Source organism: Eurypyga helias, unplaced genomic scaffold (genome assembly GCF_000690775.1).
Source record: "Eurypyga helias isolate BGI_N326 unplaced genomic scaffold, ASM69077v1 scaffold3713, whole genome shotgun sequence".
NCBI lineage: Eukaryota > Metazoa > Chordata > Aves > Eurypygiformes > Eurypygidae > Eurypyga > Eurypyga helias.
Window position 1 is genome coordinate 104,966 of NW_010242990.1, and position 18,561 is coordinate 123,526.

Below are 18,561 nucleotides of genomic sequence, written 5' to 3' on the forward strand. Positions count from 1 at the left end.
TAAGAAGCGCTTTTCAAATATATCATAGCTAAAGCTGGTGACAGCAAATATCCTTATTAGAGAGATAGTGCTTAGATACCTTTTATGAATGGGTTGAAGTTATGGGCAAAGCTCAAAACATTTTTCCCTTAAGTAAGAAGTGATAACATTCTTGGGATGCAAAAGCTGTAATTCTATGTAGATTACAGCATACACAATCTCTACTACCACACTGAAAGTCCTTTGTCCAAATGCCATTATCTGTAGGAGTACTGCAATGTCTTCTGGTTTTCTTGCATTTTCTGGCCAACACCTGGGCATCTATCCTCCTACAGACTGAGTAGACCCATTCAATCAAGTCTGCATCCCAAGATGTGGCTTGGTACCGCTCACTACACGCATTCAGAAACTATTTCCCAGTAGGAACCAAAAATATTGGAAGTATAAAATATCCCTGCTCATTGCAGGGAAGTTGGACTACGTGACCTCCAGAGGTCCCTTCCAACCCAAACTATTCTATGATTCTATGAATTCTTCAACGAAGCCAGGCCCATTCATATAAGCTGGGGATTTGTCCCTGCAACTGGAACACAGCAGCCGATTTACATTACCTGAACCATGCCTTACAGAGTTTTCATTCTGCCAGGTATTATTAATATGCATCAAACGCATTAGCAGCGTGTCTCGTCTCTCCCCATTCCTCTCAACATACGAATCAGGAAGTATCATATTCTTAAGCTTTCAAGTACTGAAGCCTGCACATTAATATTTGGTTTAAGTCAAGACTACTTGTGTGGGTTTATGGTGTTTCTGAAGTGGGTTCAAGGTACGTTGCATTACTGTAAAATTGCTATGCATGCTACCAGGGCAGCAAGACTGATAACAGAAACTGAGTTAAAAAATCCTTCACTCTCAAGGTAACAGAATGAAAAAAGTTTCCCTGCCCAGTTCCACAACTATCCGTCTTGCCTGATTCTTGTGAAAAGTGCTGGTCAGTCATCTGCTTCACACTCCCAGGCATGTGTTCTTCAGGGGTAGCTATCCATATTCCCATGTGTTCCAGAAGTGAACCTCCCAACTCCCACACTCCTTGCGACCAGCAGCTGTGGCACACAGCCAACAGCAGGGAAGAAGAAACTGTATGCTAACAGAGATTTTGCAAAGCTGTAGGACAGCAAGGTGGTCTAATGCTATTGTATTGCTCTCTACTACCAAGCAAGAGTCAACAGTCAGCACCTTTTATTTCCCTTTTTGAAGGAACAGAGTACAACTCAAAAAGTATGTTAAGACTAGAGGCGAGTGCATAATCCTTTCTGGCTTATCAAAAGCAGCAATAGTGAGCCGTTTGGAACTGGGTGCTCTATTTTCCTCCTGCACCAGAGAAAGGGAGACACATTAGAGGTTTGAAAGATGCTGAAGTGGGTAAAGACAGCTCTTAGTATTAGGGAAAACTAAGTCAGGATCCTTGAGAACCCAGCAAACTGCTCACCGTAGAAGTGGTATCAATCGGTCTATGGTACACGACTTGTAAGCTTGGCGACCATACTCTAAAAAGGAGAGGAACATGCTCTCCCAACGGAAAAACAGATGTAAACCTTTTATTAACAGAGAGCTCGTCAGGGAAATACTCGCCCTAATGATGAAAGTGAGTTACTGATTGTGAACAGAAAGGACATTTTCCAAAGCACTCAAGCCCTGCTGGAAATAAAATTTATAACCTGTTTTCAGAAGTAGTCCTGTTCCTCTCCCCACTTATTTTCAAAGTTTACTTTCAGACTTGACGTAACCCTTGTACCTTTGGCAATCAATGCTTTGGCCTTCCAGCCTCATGAGGAGACTTACGCTGACTCCCACTTCTCTATCTGCATGGAGTCTCCATGGCTCAGACCAGGAACGACCCACGTGGTTCCCTTTGTAGGACTGTCTGTACTTCTGGAAAACATCACTTACTATCCATGGCATGAAGATATTCCATATGAAGAGCCCCGGCTCCTGCAGTGGCAGCTGCGGGAATGATGTCTGCGTACGGGCTGCGCTGGCCTGCCAACAGGGCCATCTGATGATAATATTCAGCTGGACTGACGCCAGCATGTGGAGCTAAGAAAACAACACAAAAAGCATCGTTAATGACGTAAGATAAACGAGAAGGGAAGTTTTATCACATTGCTGGTTTCTCTGGCTATTAAACCAGGTTGTTTATTTTTTAATGTAATGCAATGTCTGCGGTACACCACCACCGGTCAATATATTTCAACCAGTGACAGTGCAAAGACACCATTCAAAAAACAGCAAGGCATAAAATATTAATGAGCTCGGTGATCTCATATGTTTACATTTATTATTAAGTGACTCAAAAAGTGACAGGTTGACAGCAATGGAAATTAGTTTGATTTATTTAGTGACATAAAAAAGCAAGAGAACTTTCCTAGATCCTTATTCCCATTTACCTCATTCCTGGCCCAAAGGACTCCATCTCTAAGGTAAAAACGTGGCTGAACTTGCATAAGCATTCGAGTTTCTGGAGTTTTTTTGCTTAGAGGACCAGAAGATTTCCACTCACAGTGGCAGTTTGTGTATAAGTTTAGAGGTAAACAAGGACAAAGCATGTTGTCAGGACAAATACTGGTTGTCCACGAACAACACCAGGGCAGGTTTTTGGGAGGACAGACTGAAGTCAATGAGTTTGGCCATCCCATCCTTCAAAATTCATGTATTAAGTGTGCTTGACACACGAGCACATTTGCAGAGTCAAAACCACAGACTGCATAGGCTCTACATCCCATCAGTGAGATTATGAGTAATGCAATCCTTTGATAATTACTTATATTAGCCTTTTTCTCCTGTGGATGTAACGTGTGAGCTTTCTGTTCCCTTGCAGTTTTCAAGCATGCCATCAACTATGGGCAACTCCAGACAAACACAAAAATCCACATAACTTTAATCTCGTCTCAGCAAGCTTCAGATGCTCCAGTAAGCAGAGGGTCACTTCACGGGCTTCTGTGAGAAGCACTCACAAAATAAGCTGAGCTCCGTCTCCTTGACCCTGACTCTGACTTGCTCTGTGATCTGACGTGAGCAGCCTTCCTCTCTGCTCTCCACTTGTCCCACTTGCAAAACTGTTAAAATTTCCTTACACTCTGCTCACCAGAAGATGGTACTTAACAGGTTCCTTAGATTAATTGGCTACACCCCAAGGGATGATTTTTACATTCTTTCGTATTATTTAATGAGATTTTTCTTTGATCCCAGCAACTGTATCTTGAACGGAAACAAAATTTTAAGCTGAAATTCCTTGAATTACCAACTTAACCTGAATATTGTTCTTTATAGTGTAGTACTAAAAAGTACTACTAAAATACACCAATTCATATATATATTGGAGAATCAGATCCTAAATGCAAACCTTCGAAGCAAAGAATCAACATTTACACTAAAAGGAGTAAACAGGGCATTGGAGTTTGGAGAAAAGTATTCAGCAACAGACAGGTTGTTGGTAATTTTTCCAAATTATAAAATGATTTCTCAATTAAATGCACCCTACTTCAGCCACCACCACTTTCTGTGAAATGGCAAGAAAAACATTAAGGCCAAATTTTAAAAGAGGAGTTAACTCACCTTGAGTCACTGATTTTAAAAGTTTACCAGTAGTAGGCAACCATCCTGTCTTTCCAGACACACTTGAAGCACTTCCTAAGCTTTCTGACATAAGTGTCTGGGTTAACTAACAATAACATTGGCTGCAAACTTTAAAATGAGCTGCTGCAGAAAACATAGCAAGCACATAACGGCATTACTAAATGTTCCATATGCTGAGAAATGCTCTGGTGCTCTTTAAAGATCATTCCTTACTACCTTCTTCAAACATAAAATATCAGCCTACTAAATGATGTATTGCGTGAAGGGTAAATGAAGGGTAAACGGGAAGGCCCGCAGCCCTGAATTTTCTCCTGTTTATTCCTGGATAGCTTCAGCTTTGCCCCTGCCTTTTTTACAAGGGGAGGCATTTGCTTCTGCACTGTGGGCACTGCTGAGCTTGAGTTCAACACTCTTGCTCGACACACACCAACGACTCGGTCCTTACCCCTGCCCCAAACGCTCTGTTACTCGGAGGAGTCCTCGACCAGCCCCAACCCACCAACTCTGCCAGGCAAGGGGAAGTGACAAGACAGAAGACACTCTCCCATTACTGCTGTTGTGGCAGTCATTAATTACAGCTGGCAAGACTTGTAGTGAACACGAAACTGCTCTTTGTTACGTTCCAGATTGTTTTGGCTCCCGGCCATCCCCAGATCTGTGAGTCGACCGACTAAGCCCAATAGTACGCTGACCTAATTATCTAGCTGGCCTAAAGCAACCATGGTAGCAAGAGAAATCTCACTATGACTTCCAGAAGAACAGTCACAACTTTCAAGTTTTCATAGTCCAAATACTGTATGACTTAAGCCATGGGATCCACGTTATTAGTAGACTATGTGCATGTACCCCTTTAAATCACATGGATTTTTTTATTTTCATTCTAGTAGTGTCCAAGACACGACTCGGACTATCCGATCCCAACAACTTACAGCTGAAAAAAGCATTTCATTGTATACCTGACTGATCACACAACAAACTATGGATTCCAGAGAACCAATTTAACATCTTCTCAGTAAGCATGTTGTTTTACTGCAGTATCTCCAATGCCTCAACCAAGTTACTGTATTTTCACGAAGTGCTGCACAACACCGGGGCTACGGTAACTGATCAGAGATGAACTGTGAACATAGAGGAAATGTGAAGCAACACGTATTTGTTTAAAACCCAAAGAAAGAAGCTTGAGCTGGTAAGTTTAGCTTCTACATTTGAAAGGCTAAGGTTGTGTAGACAGTGATCGAAGCTCAGGGGATGAGCATTAAGACAGAGCGTACTCAACTGTGTTGTCCACACCTGAGTGTGTCATGCCATCTGAAAGCCCATGGGTATGGGCAAGACACATACATGAGGCTGCCAGGTATGAGACAGGCCTTGGAAGAGAAAAATGCCTTTCTGAGGTGGCAGCTGGAGTTGAGGTAAGGTATTTGAGGTAAGGTATCCCCTCTACTCTGCTCTGGTGAGACCCCGCCTGGAGTGCTGCGTCCAGCTGTGGAGCCCTCAACATCAGAAGGATATTGACCACTTGGAGCGAGTCCAGAGGAGGCCACGAAGATGATCAGAGGGCTGGAGCACCTCTCCTATGACGAAAGGCTGCGAGAACTGGGCTTGTTCAGCCTGGAGAAGAGGAGGCTCTGAGGAGACCTCATTGCAGCTTTCCAGTATCTGAAGGGCCTACAAGGGTACTGGGACAGGACTTTTTACAAGAGCCTGTAGTGACAGGACAAGGGGGAATGGGTATAAATTGAAATCAGGGAGGTTTAGATTAGATGTCAGGAAGAAATTCTTCACAGAGAGGGTGGTGAGGCACTGGGACAGGTTGCCCAGAGAAGCTGTGGATGCCCCATCCCTGGAAGTGTCCAAGGCCAGGCTGGATGAGGCTTTGAGCAACCTGGTCTAGTGCAAGGTGTCCCTGCCCATGGCAGGGGGGTTGGAACTAGATGATCTTTAAGGTCCCTTCCAACCCAAACCATTCTATGATTCTATGATTCTATGATTTCACAGGCCTGAACTGACACCAATCACCTACATTGTAGAGAGGTGAATCTTAGCACCACTGTAGTTATGACAGAGCTCCAGACTCAGCCAGTAATGTGCAAGGTCTGTATTTGGGTGAAGTGAATAGTTCTCTAAGGCTCCACTACCTAACACTCACTGGGTTATAGAAGCAAAACAGCTCACCAAGGTCACAGACAGCTTTCTATACCGTAGAGAACTAAATTTAGGTGCCAGAATCTGGAACCAAATTCTACCCCTGAGATACCCTATAGGTTCAGAGAGATTACCACTGCCCTGGTGAATATGAGAGCACCTCTAAGAGATCTCTGCCTTTCTGGAGTGTCAGATGGGTGTCGGGTCAGATACCCCAGTGTGTCTCAGGTAGCACTATGTGCCTACACCTATGCAAGTGAATTCAGCATTGTGTACCCGAGACCAAGAACGTACACAGGTTAATGTCCTATGGTTGTGTTGATAGGTGGTTTCCTTCCCTCCTTTCTTTGTATCTGCAACTAGAACACACCTTAAACATAAATTAAATTCTGCGGGAATGTGATCTGAAGTTTACTGAAGGAAAGACAGTAATGTCTTCTGCACAATAGCTTTGGTGAAAAGCCCACATACACATTGCAAGCGTTTTCCCAATTTATGCCATTTCATTATAGCTCTATTACGTTTATCCTGTATCAAACGTTTTAAAGCTCCCTGAGGCAAAACATGTATTTTTGAGCATTCAAATTTTTCCTTCAAGATGTATTTTTTTATACTTTGGCTAAAATATAAAGGGTAGAATTAGCACAGATTCATACAACATCCAAAGTGCTGCTAGGAAAGTCCTATGTGCATACCATATACCTTGATTGACAACAGGTCATTAAAATTTATCCTCATAAGAATATGTGCCCATAACTAATGGATTAACTGTAAAGGTATATGTTCTTATAAGCGAGGATTAATTAGTTATCCATTTGGATAGAGTGCACAGCTCATTTTTCAAATTCAGCTAACGGCAGCTTAACTCTGTTTGGTAAGTTTCTCATACACCGGGAAGATCTTTCACATAGTTAAAGTAATAATTTAATTGTCTTCACAACATATTTGTTTCCAGTATGTTATATTTTAGCTCTCTTCAGCAAATGCTACAATTTTGAAATGTCAAACTGCTTACTCTATCATTGAAAAACCTACAGCTAACAAGAATGAGCCTTTATGCAACTGCATTTTCATTGCTCACTTTGGCAAAATTCTCTTTGACTTGAACAGGAAATGTGCCAGAGTAATGACAAGAGTGATCACAGCAGCTCACTTCAACCCCAATAACCTGGAAAGGAATAGCCATGGTCACACTACGACTTAAGCATCGATATTTAAAGTGTACTGCCCACCATTTAAACTAAAGCAGCCAGTGTTGATAATCAGCTACTTCTTCTACACCAGCATAATTTCATCTGGCCGTATCGTTGGCCAGGGTAAACTGAAATATTTCTACATAACTTTAACAAAACCAGTGACTAAATATAACAAGCCAGTGCGTACGCTGCATGATGAAAAATATGGTTGTAACGAACAAGGCTTTCACACCTGAAGACCTCCATGGTTATACTGATGTACACTCACGAAGAATCTGGCTCAATTCAGTGCAGATACAGTGCATTTCTTGGGAGATCAGAATCACACCCTCGGTCAGCTCCACAAACAAAAGGTATCACGAGACATATACCACCCTTCCAGCTTAAATTTTGAATGAGGCAGTGCTTTTTTTTTTCCCCTTCTCCCTGAAGTTTCAACATTTGTGAGATGTACAAATGAGCCGTGATCGGCTGATGAAGTATTGAAACATTTATGACATAATGAATATGTCTGACAAACCTGCTGAAGCTGCTTTGAACAAGGAGGAAAAATGTTGACAAGATTAATATAACGTAAGTTGCTACAATGACAGAAAACAGGAAGCCTGTCTTAACCCACCGTCTGTTGGGCTGAGTCCACGAGCTGCCGAGATCATGGAGAGGGATGGGCTGCTGTGCAGGGACCTGATGTAGTCCATGTACGGGTTAATGTATGGGTGAGGGGTGCTGAAGGGAGACTCTGATGTTGCAGCAGGATTTCGGTGCGGGGAAATTCTAAGGAATGGAAGCTCTGAGTATGTCGGGCTACTAGATAAGGCAGAAGGCCTGGAAGAAAAAAGAAAGAAAAACAAACAAAAACCAGCCAGATTATCTACAAGGTAAAGAAAAATACTGTAAAGTTAACACATTCATTTCTTGAAGAATAACAACTGAGTTGTACATGCAATAACATCCACTGAAGTCGAAGTCAACTGCCTGGAGAGGTTTAGGATAGGAAATTCTTCTCTGTACCCATTATTAGCAACATTTCTCTGACCGGTATTAACACGAGTTCATATTTGATTTAATCTTTGCATCCCTCAGTGCCCTTTTCCCCATGGAGTTCAGCAGAAAATCACTGTAATTAGTGTGAAATATGCACCCTGTATACCACATATTAATTCCTACTGCAGTATGGAAGAGATACGGAGATGCTGAATCATTTACATCTTCAAAACCACATGGCTATTGGAAAAAAGGAGTTTTGAGAGCTACACTGAGCCCACGCCCTTTATTTGCCAGGTTACTCTTCCTGAAATTGCAAGACTGCACATTTGTACAGACATCACTTCAGAAGACCCAAACTTCGGAAGCCATTAAGACAACTGAGTCCTTTGGTGCATTTTTTTGTTGATGTCCCTTCCCATGAAAGATACAGAAAACTTGGTGGCAAAGGAAGAAAGATTGCTGCACGCTTGTTTTTAGCATGGCACCAGAGACCGATACCTTTTACAAGACCACATTAATTAACTACCTCTTTCCTGCAAAGGGAGAGCTGTGGTGCCTTCTCAGGCTATGTGTATGAAGCTCTGATGAACGAAGGCTGAAAGCTGAGTTCACAGCTGACAAAAGATAAATAACCTGCCGTAACCCTCCCCATCATCCCACCCTGTCAATATGACAGCCCTCGGGCTCTGTGTGGAGACCCTTCTCTCTCAGCATCCCGCCTCCAAAGGCACTGGAAAAAGTCCAGATTTCATCAAAAGGGGTTGAAGTGCCTGCCCTTGCCAACCTGCTCTTTGGCAAAAGACAATGATTAAGCCTGTCATGCATTTGCTGTAGTCCAACTGGCTGACCCGAACTAAATGCCTTTTTGTCCCTGTTTTTCCAATTAATTTAGCATATATACAACACAGACACAGGCAGCAGCTGAGAGAGCAGTGAGGGCAGCCTGTTCCTTTGATGCTGCTGGCTTACAAAGGATAATAAAACAAGAAATGTATTTTATTCCTTTAACATACACATACTGCGATCAATGGAGATAGTTGTCGTCACCTAAAAGGCCAACAGAACATAATCTTACACAGGAGCCAATCCTGCCCTGCCATCAGCTCAGAAATGCTAGCGTACGAGTGGGACAAAGATCAAAGTTACATACTCCTAACACGACACCGGCTTCCCTGCTACAAAATCCATGAGGGCTCATAAAATCTGGGGAATAAAGATTTTCCCTGTTGTGCTTTCCTTTCTCTTTTCCCTTCTCTATTTGTAATTTGCGTATTTCTTGCCCTCCTACAACTTTCTGCAAGGGGAGGCTGTTTAGCCTTCCCGTATGAAATTCCCTCCTGGCTCCAAAGTTTGCCAGAGCAGCATTGGTTGCATGCTAGCAGCAGGCAGAGCAATCACTCCTTTGGCACCCAAGCGAGTGACCCACACGATGCCGCCGCACACTGGTACGCCTTCATCGCGCTTAAAACGCACCGAGAACCTGAAACCAGACGCCGTTTTCCACCACGGTGCGAAACAGGCATCTCCCTTCCTCAGGGTTCTTTGTCTCTGGGTGGCTTTGCAGCACCTTTGTTTTAGGGTGGAAACGCAGCTTTACTCCTGCTGGCACTGTGAAACCCGACCAGCCTTGACTCGCTGTCAGGCCGAGCACAGAAGGCAGGAGCCTTAAAACTCACGGTGATGTAGGAAGCAAATACACCGCAGCTGGATATCACATCACCGAGGGAATTTCCCATCCCGGCAGTGAGGAAAATACAGTAGTGTAGCAAATGTAATACAGGAGTAACAAAGAAACTAAGTTTGGATGTCATTTTACAAGCAATTTCATCTAACGTCATCCCAACTCAGACAGACTTGGAATCCCAAAGAGCAGGCAGGCAAGCAGGAGCCCTGGCCTTATCTGGGGCACATCAAACAGAAAACTGTTTAAAAGCTTTTGCGAGAAGGCTGGAAATCTGTATCAGCCTCAGTGATTCACTCTCCAGCTGGCCGACAGCCAAACGCTGCGGCCGGAGTGAGATTAAGAGCCAGGCTGTCAGCTTCTCCCTCCAGATCCAATAGGAGCCACTCAAGGACACTGGGACTCAACCGCTTCTCCTCCTCCTCAGCCCTGTCTCTGCCTCCCTCTGTTCCTCTGAGCTCCACAGTTTTCCAAGGGTACTAGGGAAAGGATACCGACCAGGGTAACTGCAATCGGCAGCAGACACATCCACTGTGTTATCAGAGGCAGAAAGAAGGAGTCATCCAATTCCAGCTCTGCACTCTGTTTACTAATCTCTCTCCAACATCTGATTTTAACATGCTGCTAAATTCTCTGCTCACTTCCAGCCTGCACTTTCTCACTCCTCTGTGTTTCTAGACCCTCTTTTTCCTATAGTCCCATTTTTCATCTGCACTCAGCTCCCACTGTTTGAGCCCTCCTGATTGAAAGTGGGGAGGTTTAGATTAGATATCAGGAAGAAATTCTTCACAGGGAGGGTGGGGAGGCACTGGGACAGGTTGCCCAGAGAAGCTGTGGATGCCCCATCCCTGGAAGGGTCCAAGGCCAGGCTGGATGAGGCTTGGAGCAACCTGGTCTAGTGGAAGGTGTCCCTGCCCATGGCAGGGGGGTTGGAACTGGATGATCTTTAAGGTCCCTTCCAACCCAAACCACTCTGTGATTCTATGATTTATTCCAATAAATGTCACATATTCTTCCCCTCCTTTCCTTCCATGGTTAAATTCACTGTGAACATCTTTCAGAAGTATTGTTTAACTCCCTCCCTTCAAACCAAAACGTGACTTTTGGAAAGGGTGCAGCCAAACACACCATTACCTGTTGGTTTGCAACCTCTTTGCATACCAACAGAGAACGACTTTTGCCCTGTAAACAACAAACAGTCCAGCCCAGGAGTGGCTGTGCAGACACTCATTCAGTGACAAGCAAATCCAATCTCCTGATGGAGATTTTATTTTATTTCCTATGTACTTTATCCCCAGCCTTGGCAAATAGTGCTCTGCCTGGAGTCTGAGGCCACACTTCATGGGATGCAATGAGGCTTCAGGCATCAGAAAAGGCAGGGACATTTCCAGTGAAACTTTATGCCTCACCTGTAAACCACTTGTTCTGCATCCCCTCTTACACAGGGGTTTTCCTGTGCAAGGACATACTCGGAGCACTAAGGCTTCCTTTGAGGCAGTAAAGCAGATGCATGAATTTTTCTGAATCAGGACCTTTCTGTCTACTCCCAGATCGTGCAAACTCAGATTTAATACGAAGCCTACCTACTTTCAATGCTCATTTGAAGTTGGAGGTCTCCAGGCTTGAGATTAAAAGAGATCCTATGGCTGTGTTTTATCACTGTAATTCTTATCCTGGTATATTAGGCTGATTTTATTATTTTCTCAGAAAACTTGATTACTTCTATACCCCTGACATAAAAGAGAACGGGGCTGGCTGTGAAGGTGTCTCCTCCCTTCTGTCCACACTGTCTTCCTGCTCAACTCTAAGGTGCCAAAAAATCGTGACTGCCACACAGCTTCCATCTCTAACACAGGTCTTCCCACTCCCCACCCGTGTCCAGCCTCACAACTTCTCCCTGTCCCGACAACGATGCTCTGGAGAATCCGGCACAGGCATGCTGAGACAGTGACATCAGTGCAGGAGCAAACAGGTGTATTTTTGTCCTATTAGTCATGACACTTTTTTTTTTGATGAATGTTGCAGAGGTGTCAGCGCAGTCTCACGTGGTCACACCAGTTCAGCAGCTGCGAGCAGCATCGGATGTTTGGCAGCCACAAAACGCGCAAAGCCATTTTTTTTCTTAAAGCTTTTTCTGGCCACCACTGAACCACAGGTGAGCTGCACGTAAGATTTCAGTTATTACTCACAAAAATGGTGTGTCACTTCATCCTGTTGCTTATAGCTGCACAGATGAACTCTGCACAAGAAGACTGGCCAGCAGCAGCAGGTTTGGATTTTGGCCGCCACAAAAAGTGAACAAAGTGTTCCTTTTCAGTCCCTTTTCAGCCCATGCAGCTCGTTTTCAACTGGGGAAGGAAGATCATGGGAATCTGAGAGATGATGAAGCAAGCATGATTGAGTTACACCTATTTCCAAATGATCTGCATGAACAGATCATTCCCTGGTATTGAAAGGATCACACATTTTTTCCATCAGCAGAGAGAACGGGGTTAGGGGGGCTCCTATCTCATACTTCATGTTGGGTTTTTGTACCTAAGCATCAGTCAGTTTTTCAAGGAAGAAGATCAAATGCTCCAAATCCAAGTGGAAATCCTTTCATTGGTAGTAACGGAGGGGGTAACTCGTGCAGGTGAAATACTGCTGTCTGGCTATGACTAGAGGTAAAAACCCCCAGGTAGGTAAGCAAGCACGGAGCTTGTTGACTACACGGTGCTTCAGCCACCCGCCCTTCTCAGCGCCACACTGACAGGACTCAGAGCATCGTTTCCAGTCCCTGTCCTTGGTTTGGCAGGGTGAGGTGTGACAGATGCCCGATTAGTTCCAGATATTAGGCCAGAGAAGGCACTCTGCATTCTCTCCCTTACCTCCTATTTCCCTTCCAGCTTGCCTCTTTCCTCCCACCTACATTCCTGAACTGCTTTTGTGGCACGAGGCAGAAGGAAACTATAGGTGGGAAGATACAATTTCCTTGAATTCTGTACATTCAAAATACTAAAATATTTGGTGATTTTGAGCCACTAAAAAATAAATCTAACAAAAATATCAATTGGGTTTTATTTTCCAAGCTAAGACACCCGTAATTGTTCAGATAATTCATAACAAAACAAGAACACTGAACTCCAATTCACCATTCTCCTTTTTTCAGCCCCTTCCCACCTAAGTCACAAAGTTCTGTCATTCACATAAGCCTAGCAAAGAGCCAGGCAGAGGAACAGCCCCAAGTACCACGAAACCAGCTGACGTGGATTTACACTTGTAACTGAGTAAAGGTTAGTCCAGGACTGAAGGACAGGAAAAGAGACCCAGTTCGGGGTGCTGGGGAGCAGCAAGGGCCAGCTGCTCTCCAACGGAAGGGAAGCCAGGAGCCAAGGTCAAGCCCAGCATAGGCAATGCATTCCATGCCACCGGGTCTGAGTTGAGTGACCAGAGCCAGGTGCTGATAACAGGGTCTACCAGCGGTCTGAGACAAGGCAAAGTGACCAACCAGGTCCAGGGAGACCCGCCAAGAGCAGAAGGAGATAGGGCCAAAGACAGGACAGAAGACACGGTGCACCGTGGCTCTGAGGGGTCCATCCAAGAGAACAGCAGGTCCTGAGCTCAGCCAGGAGCAAGACCAGCCATGGGTACTACATACAACACAGCTCAGGCCCCAGGCTGAGCTTAAAAGGGGTTCCTGGGTGTGGGTGGAGGCCTCAGATGAGGCTGTTCAAGGCAATTATGGCCTCTTAGTGGCCTCACACTGAGTTTCTTTGGTTTAGAGTAATGGAACTGCTCTAAAACCAGAGTATCAATAGAGTGCACAGTGCCCCTGTTCTTGCACCTCTTGCAACTGTGAGAAGTACAGCGGGCCCAGGGGCATACTGGGACCCTCCTGCTCATCAGAGCACGCTCTTCAATAGCGATGTTTTCTGTAGGCAGATGTAAAGCCAATGAAGACAGCCACAAAAGTCTGTGTCACAGGGAAATCTGGATGAAAATTGTGAGGTTGGTGTGCCGTTAGAGAAGTGATCTGTCATAAATAGCTTCCAAACAGCTTTAAGCTGTGCTTGGGCAAAAAACTCTTCTAAGCACAACCTACCTTAAAAAAAAAAAATCATGGTGATTTAAGCATTTCCTGATTTTAAAGGAAACGATAACTCCAGGACTGGAAATTTTAATGTCAAGTTTTGTCTTGAAAAATTTTTAAATGGCTCTTTTATGAATCTGTTGAAAAATACATTTATATTGAAAACAGCAAGTGATCCTTAACTATGACATTGTAAATATGACACTGAGCTGAGGTTACAGATGGAACAATAATCTATCTCACAGAACAAAGCTTGTCAACGAAGTGGGATGAAATATTGTAACATAACCTAATTTATTATTGCCTTTTCATCCATCTTGTTATATTATGAAAGTGTCAAAGTTCAAACCTCGATATTTAATCATTTAACAGTACGTTATTCAATGCTGGAGCAAGCATTGATGGCATAACTCTCATACCAATGATATCCACACTGTTTCTCTGATACCTGTTCAGTTCAGCCCTGCCTGGAGAACTGAAAAATGTTAAACTCATTAAACTGACTATATATTTTTTTTTAACTTCCTTTTCCTCTGCAATGATCTTCTGATGGCTGCCCACAAAAAATTAACACTTTTATTTCTAGTACATCCTGGAAGATGAAAAAATGAAAGAGACTTTCCTCTTATTCAATGACTCCTATTTTAAAGCACATGGCTCAACTCCTTTGGTTGAATCTGCCATGCTAAATGTGAATTGTTTGTTTAATGCCACAGTTGCTTCTACAGACTGACCCTTTGGTACCAGCAGTCAACAGCTGGCTAATAAAAGGATTTTATATTAAGAAAGCTGAGCTCTAAGAAAGTAAGGCTTCATCCTGAAAATACAAGTGAGAGCAATTCTAAATAGTTGTGATTAGTCCAAATGATCAAGTTACTCCTTACAAGCGTATATGTGGTTGTAGGTGCTTGATAGATCAGGCTCAGGCAGCTAAGTACCACCTGAATTATATTGAAAAATTAAGAGTCAAATAATCATCCTCCTTCTCAAAACCTTTAGTTGCTATCGTAGGGTTCAACCCTATGCAAACTGCAATCGATGGGAAACTGTCCACTGACTTAACTGATAAAATCCTTAAGTGATCACGGACATGATCGTCATAAGCACAAAGTGCTGACCCAGTTCTGCTCTCCCCAAGAGCCACCAGTAAAGCTTCCACTGACTTCAGTGCTAGGGGAGTGAGGCCAGCACTGAGTATTTTTAAAATGCAATTCTGTGGTCCCTTTTCTCTTTGCCCTTCTAATTGAATTTGTAAACAATAAACCACATAAATATATAGTATGGGACATCAATAATACCAACTTCTAATACTTCTTTTTTTCTCAGAAATCATGTCTTGAAAAAAGCAGTTCATTCCCCTAAAATCACTCGCTGCCTCAAAGCTTCTGCATTGCATTCTTAGACTTAGGAAAACTAAGCACATTATTTTGACCATTTAAAGAATTAAACAACTGAACACATGGAAATGTTGGAGCACACTTCAGTAAAAGAGCTCAAGTTCTATAAAAAGTTAAGCACCGTTAACTATATTTTCCTAGTGGTGCAAATGAAGAAGAGGGAAAACAAGAACACGATTTAAGTCCTAATATAAGAACAAACCTTGATTTCACATACTCCTTCCCATGTTGCGACACCTAGACAATTATTTTGATCACCTTTCCTCCAAAATTCACACTGGAACTGTAGTCACTTTGGGGAAGTAAGTCACATAATCAGATTTGGTATCACCTTCCATTCAGAAGATATAAGTACAAATAAATCATGAATGGGTCAGTCCCTATATAATTGACACATAAGAGGAACTAGATCTGGGTTTAAGGTACACATGCTGAAGTTTGGTTTCCATCACTTATCTGCTGCGCCACCTTAGACAAGTTCATTGACTTCCTCATCTGCTGTTTCCCCATCTGTAAAACTGTGGTAAAGCACCCAGAAGGTGTTTGGTATCTACAGTAGAAAGGTCAGGCCAAGAGATGCTATGTTATTAACGTCTTCTCATTGAGGCAAGCACAGTGCCTTACAAAATGTGTGCAGTTCTGGAATGTAAATTCCTAAAATATACAAATAACTTCACTTTGGGTTAGAACAATATGTTTCTGCCTCATAAAGCTAAAAGGTATCCTGCAGAAAAATAGACACAAACAACCGCAGAGGAGTTGTTCACAGTGCTGGAAATCATGCACAACAATTAGGCAATGACCCACAGCAAAGGAACATCACTCTGGTTCCTTGTTCCTTCTTCGGGAAGTGTTAACGTTATGGAGTTACAGTTAAAAATTGGCTACATTAATCAAGGCACTAAATCCTTAGTCAGTGACTGTATTCCGATTTTTCAACTGATGGACTGCCTGAACGCAGATGCAGCTTTTTTTTACATACACCTTCTGCTACTTTAATACTTCATAAATAACCCAGCCATCAGCTTGTGGATTCCCTCAAGAAGAGTTTATGTTGTAAAAACCAATGAATATTCATTCCATTATTTAACATTTTGTTTACATACGGTCAGCTGTAACACTGGTGACCTTCAGCTCACAGTAACACATGTGCTGACTACTGTGAGCAACGGCTGCTTCAGGTGCCACGGAGTCAATGTATATTCAGTCCATTACACGAGTCCTGACTTGGTGTCTTGACCCGAGTTCCTTAAATGGGTATGAAGACACAGTTTTGACTGGGTTTTTTTTGTTTCTTTCTTGCAAAAGGCAAATAAAACCACGTACTGTCTCCCAGTATTTCTCTAAGAAAGCCCAGGCTTCTTGTTCTCCTCCTCACATGCTGATATTCTCCCCACAACAACCTGCTTCTCCTTTACCTCTTCCTTCCATCCTGCCACCAACATCTATCATCGTCTCCTGACACTCCTCTGAAACACTGTCCATCTGGCCTTTGCATACAGAGCATCCCAAAACTGAAAAAATTATAGAACTTCATAGGTTGAAAAAAACCTTTAAGATCATCCAGTCCAACCATTAACCTAACACTACCATACCCACTAGACCATGTCCTCAAGCACCACATCTACACATTCAGTTCTCTTAAATCCCTCCAGGGATGGTGACTCAACCACTTCCTTAGGCAGCCTATTCCAGTGCCTGACAACCCTTTCAGTGAAGAAGTTTTTCCTAATATCCAATCTAAACCTTCACGGGTGAACCTTGAAGCTGTTTCCCCTTGAACCATCCCTTGTCACTTGAGAGAAGAGCCCCACCCCCAACTCTCTGCACCCTCCTTTCAGGTAGTTGTAGAGACCCATCAGGTCTCCCCCTCAGTCTCCTCCAGGGTAAACAACCCCAGCCCCCTCAGCCGCTCCTCACACGATTTGTGCTCCAGACCCTTCCCCAGCTCCCTTGCCCTTCTCTGGACACACTCCAGCTCCTTAGTGTCTTTCTTGTAGCAAGGGACCCAAAACTGAACACGGTATTTAAGGTGCGGCCTCACCAGTGCTGAGTACAGGGGGCCAATCACTTCCTCAATCCTGCTGGCCACAATGTTCCTGATGCAAAGCTTGCCTCTCCGCCCTCCAAATCCTCCTCAGGACTGCTGCAAACAAATCAGTGACTAGAATCATAGAATCATAGAATGGTTTGGGTTGGAAGGGACCTTAAAGACCATTTAGTTCCAACCCCCTGCCATGGACAGGGACACCTTCCACTAGACCAGGTTGCTCCAAGCCTCATCCAGCCTGGCTTTGGCCACTACCAGGGATGGGGCATCCATAACTTCTCTGGGCAACCTGTCCCAGTGCCTCACCACCCTCTCTGTGAAGAATTTGTTCCTGATATCTAATCTAAACCTCCCCGCTTTCAATTTAAACCCGTTACCCCTTGTCCTGTCACTACAGGCCCTTGTAAAAAGTCCCCCCCAGCTTCCTTGTAGCCCCTTCAGGCACTGGAAGGTGCTCTAAGGTCTCCCCGGAGCCTTCTCTTCTCCAGGCTGAACAAGCCCAACTTTCTCAGCCTGTCCCCATAGCGGAGGGGCTCTAGTCTTCTGAGCATCTTCATGGCCTCCTCTGGACTTGCTCCAACTGGTCTGTGTCCTTCTGATGTTGAGGGTTCCACATTTGGACGCAGCACTCCTGGTGGGGTCTCACAAGAGCAGAGGAGAGGGGAAGGATTACATGGATTTTCTTGGCAATTTCCTTGCTTCTACAAATAAAGGGTGCAAACATACAAATCTAATTGTAACTACTCCCTCCAAATGCCAATTGCCTTGTTAGGCTTCTAGCAGACATCCTCTTGAAAATTTTGTGTCCGCTGTGTAAGCTTTTACTGACCCCAACTACCCAGCTGGTGCCTCCTCCTAGCCATTTCTCCCCAACGCCCCAGCACAGGCAGCATATCTCGGCCTCTAACCACTTTGGTACCCGGTTTCAGTGAGCCAAAGCAAAGTTGCCAGACTGTAAATGGGGAAAAGGCACACTGACTGAGCCTGCTGAGGGACAAGGGATTATCTTCAGGGAGAGGAAAACATCTGAGGCTGGTGACTCCCATGGCCGTCAAAGCCGACTCACCAGAGTTCATTTTCCAAGAGGGGTCTGACCACGACCTCCTCCTGGCAGAGCTCCTTGTGTTTGCACAACACCCAGCAGAGCTCTGATCCCGCACGGAGCTGTTGGATGTCGCCGTAAACCATAAATACAAGTATTGCTAAGAAGATACTCTGATCTCCATCGCTCGGTCCTGGTAGAGCTTTACCAAGGCACTGCCGTATTTGCTCGGTTCACGCTGACTTCTATGAACCATAAGGAGCGTAAGGCCCCATACCTGCACAGCACCCCAACCTCTGTGCTGGCACATTTTCCCTCCCCTGTCTCCAGCCAGTTCCAAGTCTATTGGAAATGCCATAGAGGGACCTGGACAGGCTGG

General features: G+C 44.1%; 1 protein-coding gene across 1 annotated transcript in view; it reads right to left on the bottom strand.

The window, feature by feature from the left end:
• The window catches only part of GLI3 (GLI family zinc finger 3), a 70,874-nt gene extending 61,474 nt beyond the window's left edge, over positions 1 to 9,400 (bottom strand). The window contains exons 1-3 of the mRNA XM_010149243.1: positions 9,372 to 9,400; positions 7,576 to 7,781; positions 1,930 to 2,076 (exon numbers count right to left, since the gene is read on the bottom strand). Of these exons, the coding sequence (XP_010147545.1) occupies positions 1,930 to 2,076; positions 7,576 to 7,781; positions 9,372 to 9,400 (382 nt within the window). The remainder of the gene's footprint in view (positions 1 to 1,929; positions 2,077 to 7,575; positions 7,782 to 9,371) is intronic.
• Between the last annotated feature and the right edge of the window lie 9,161 nt (positions 9,401 to 18,561).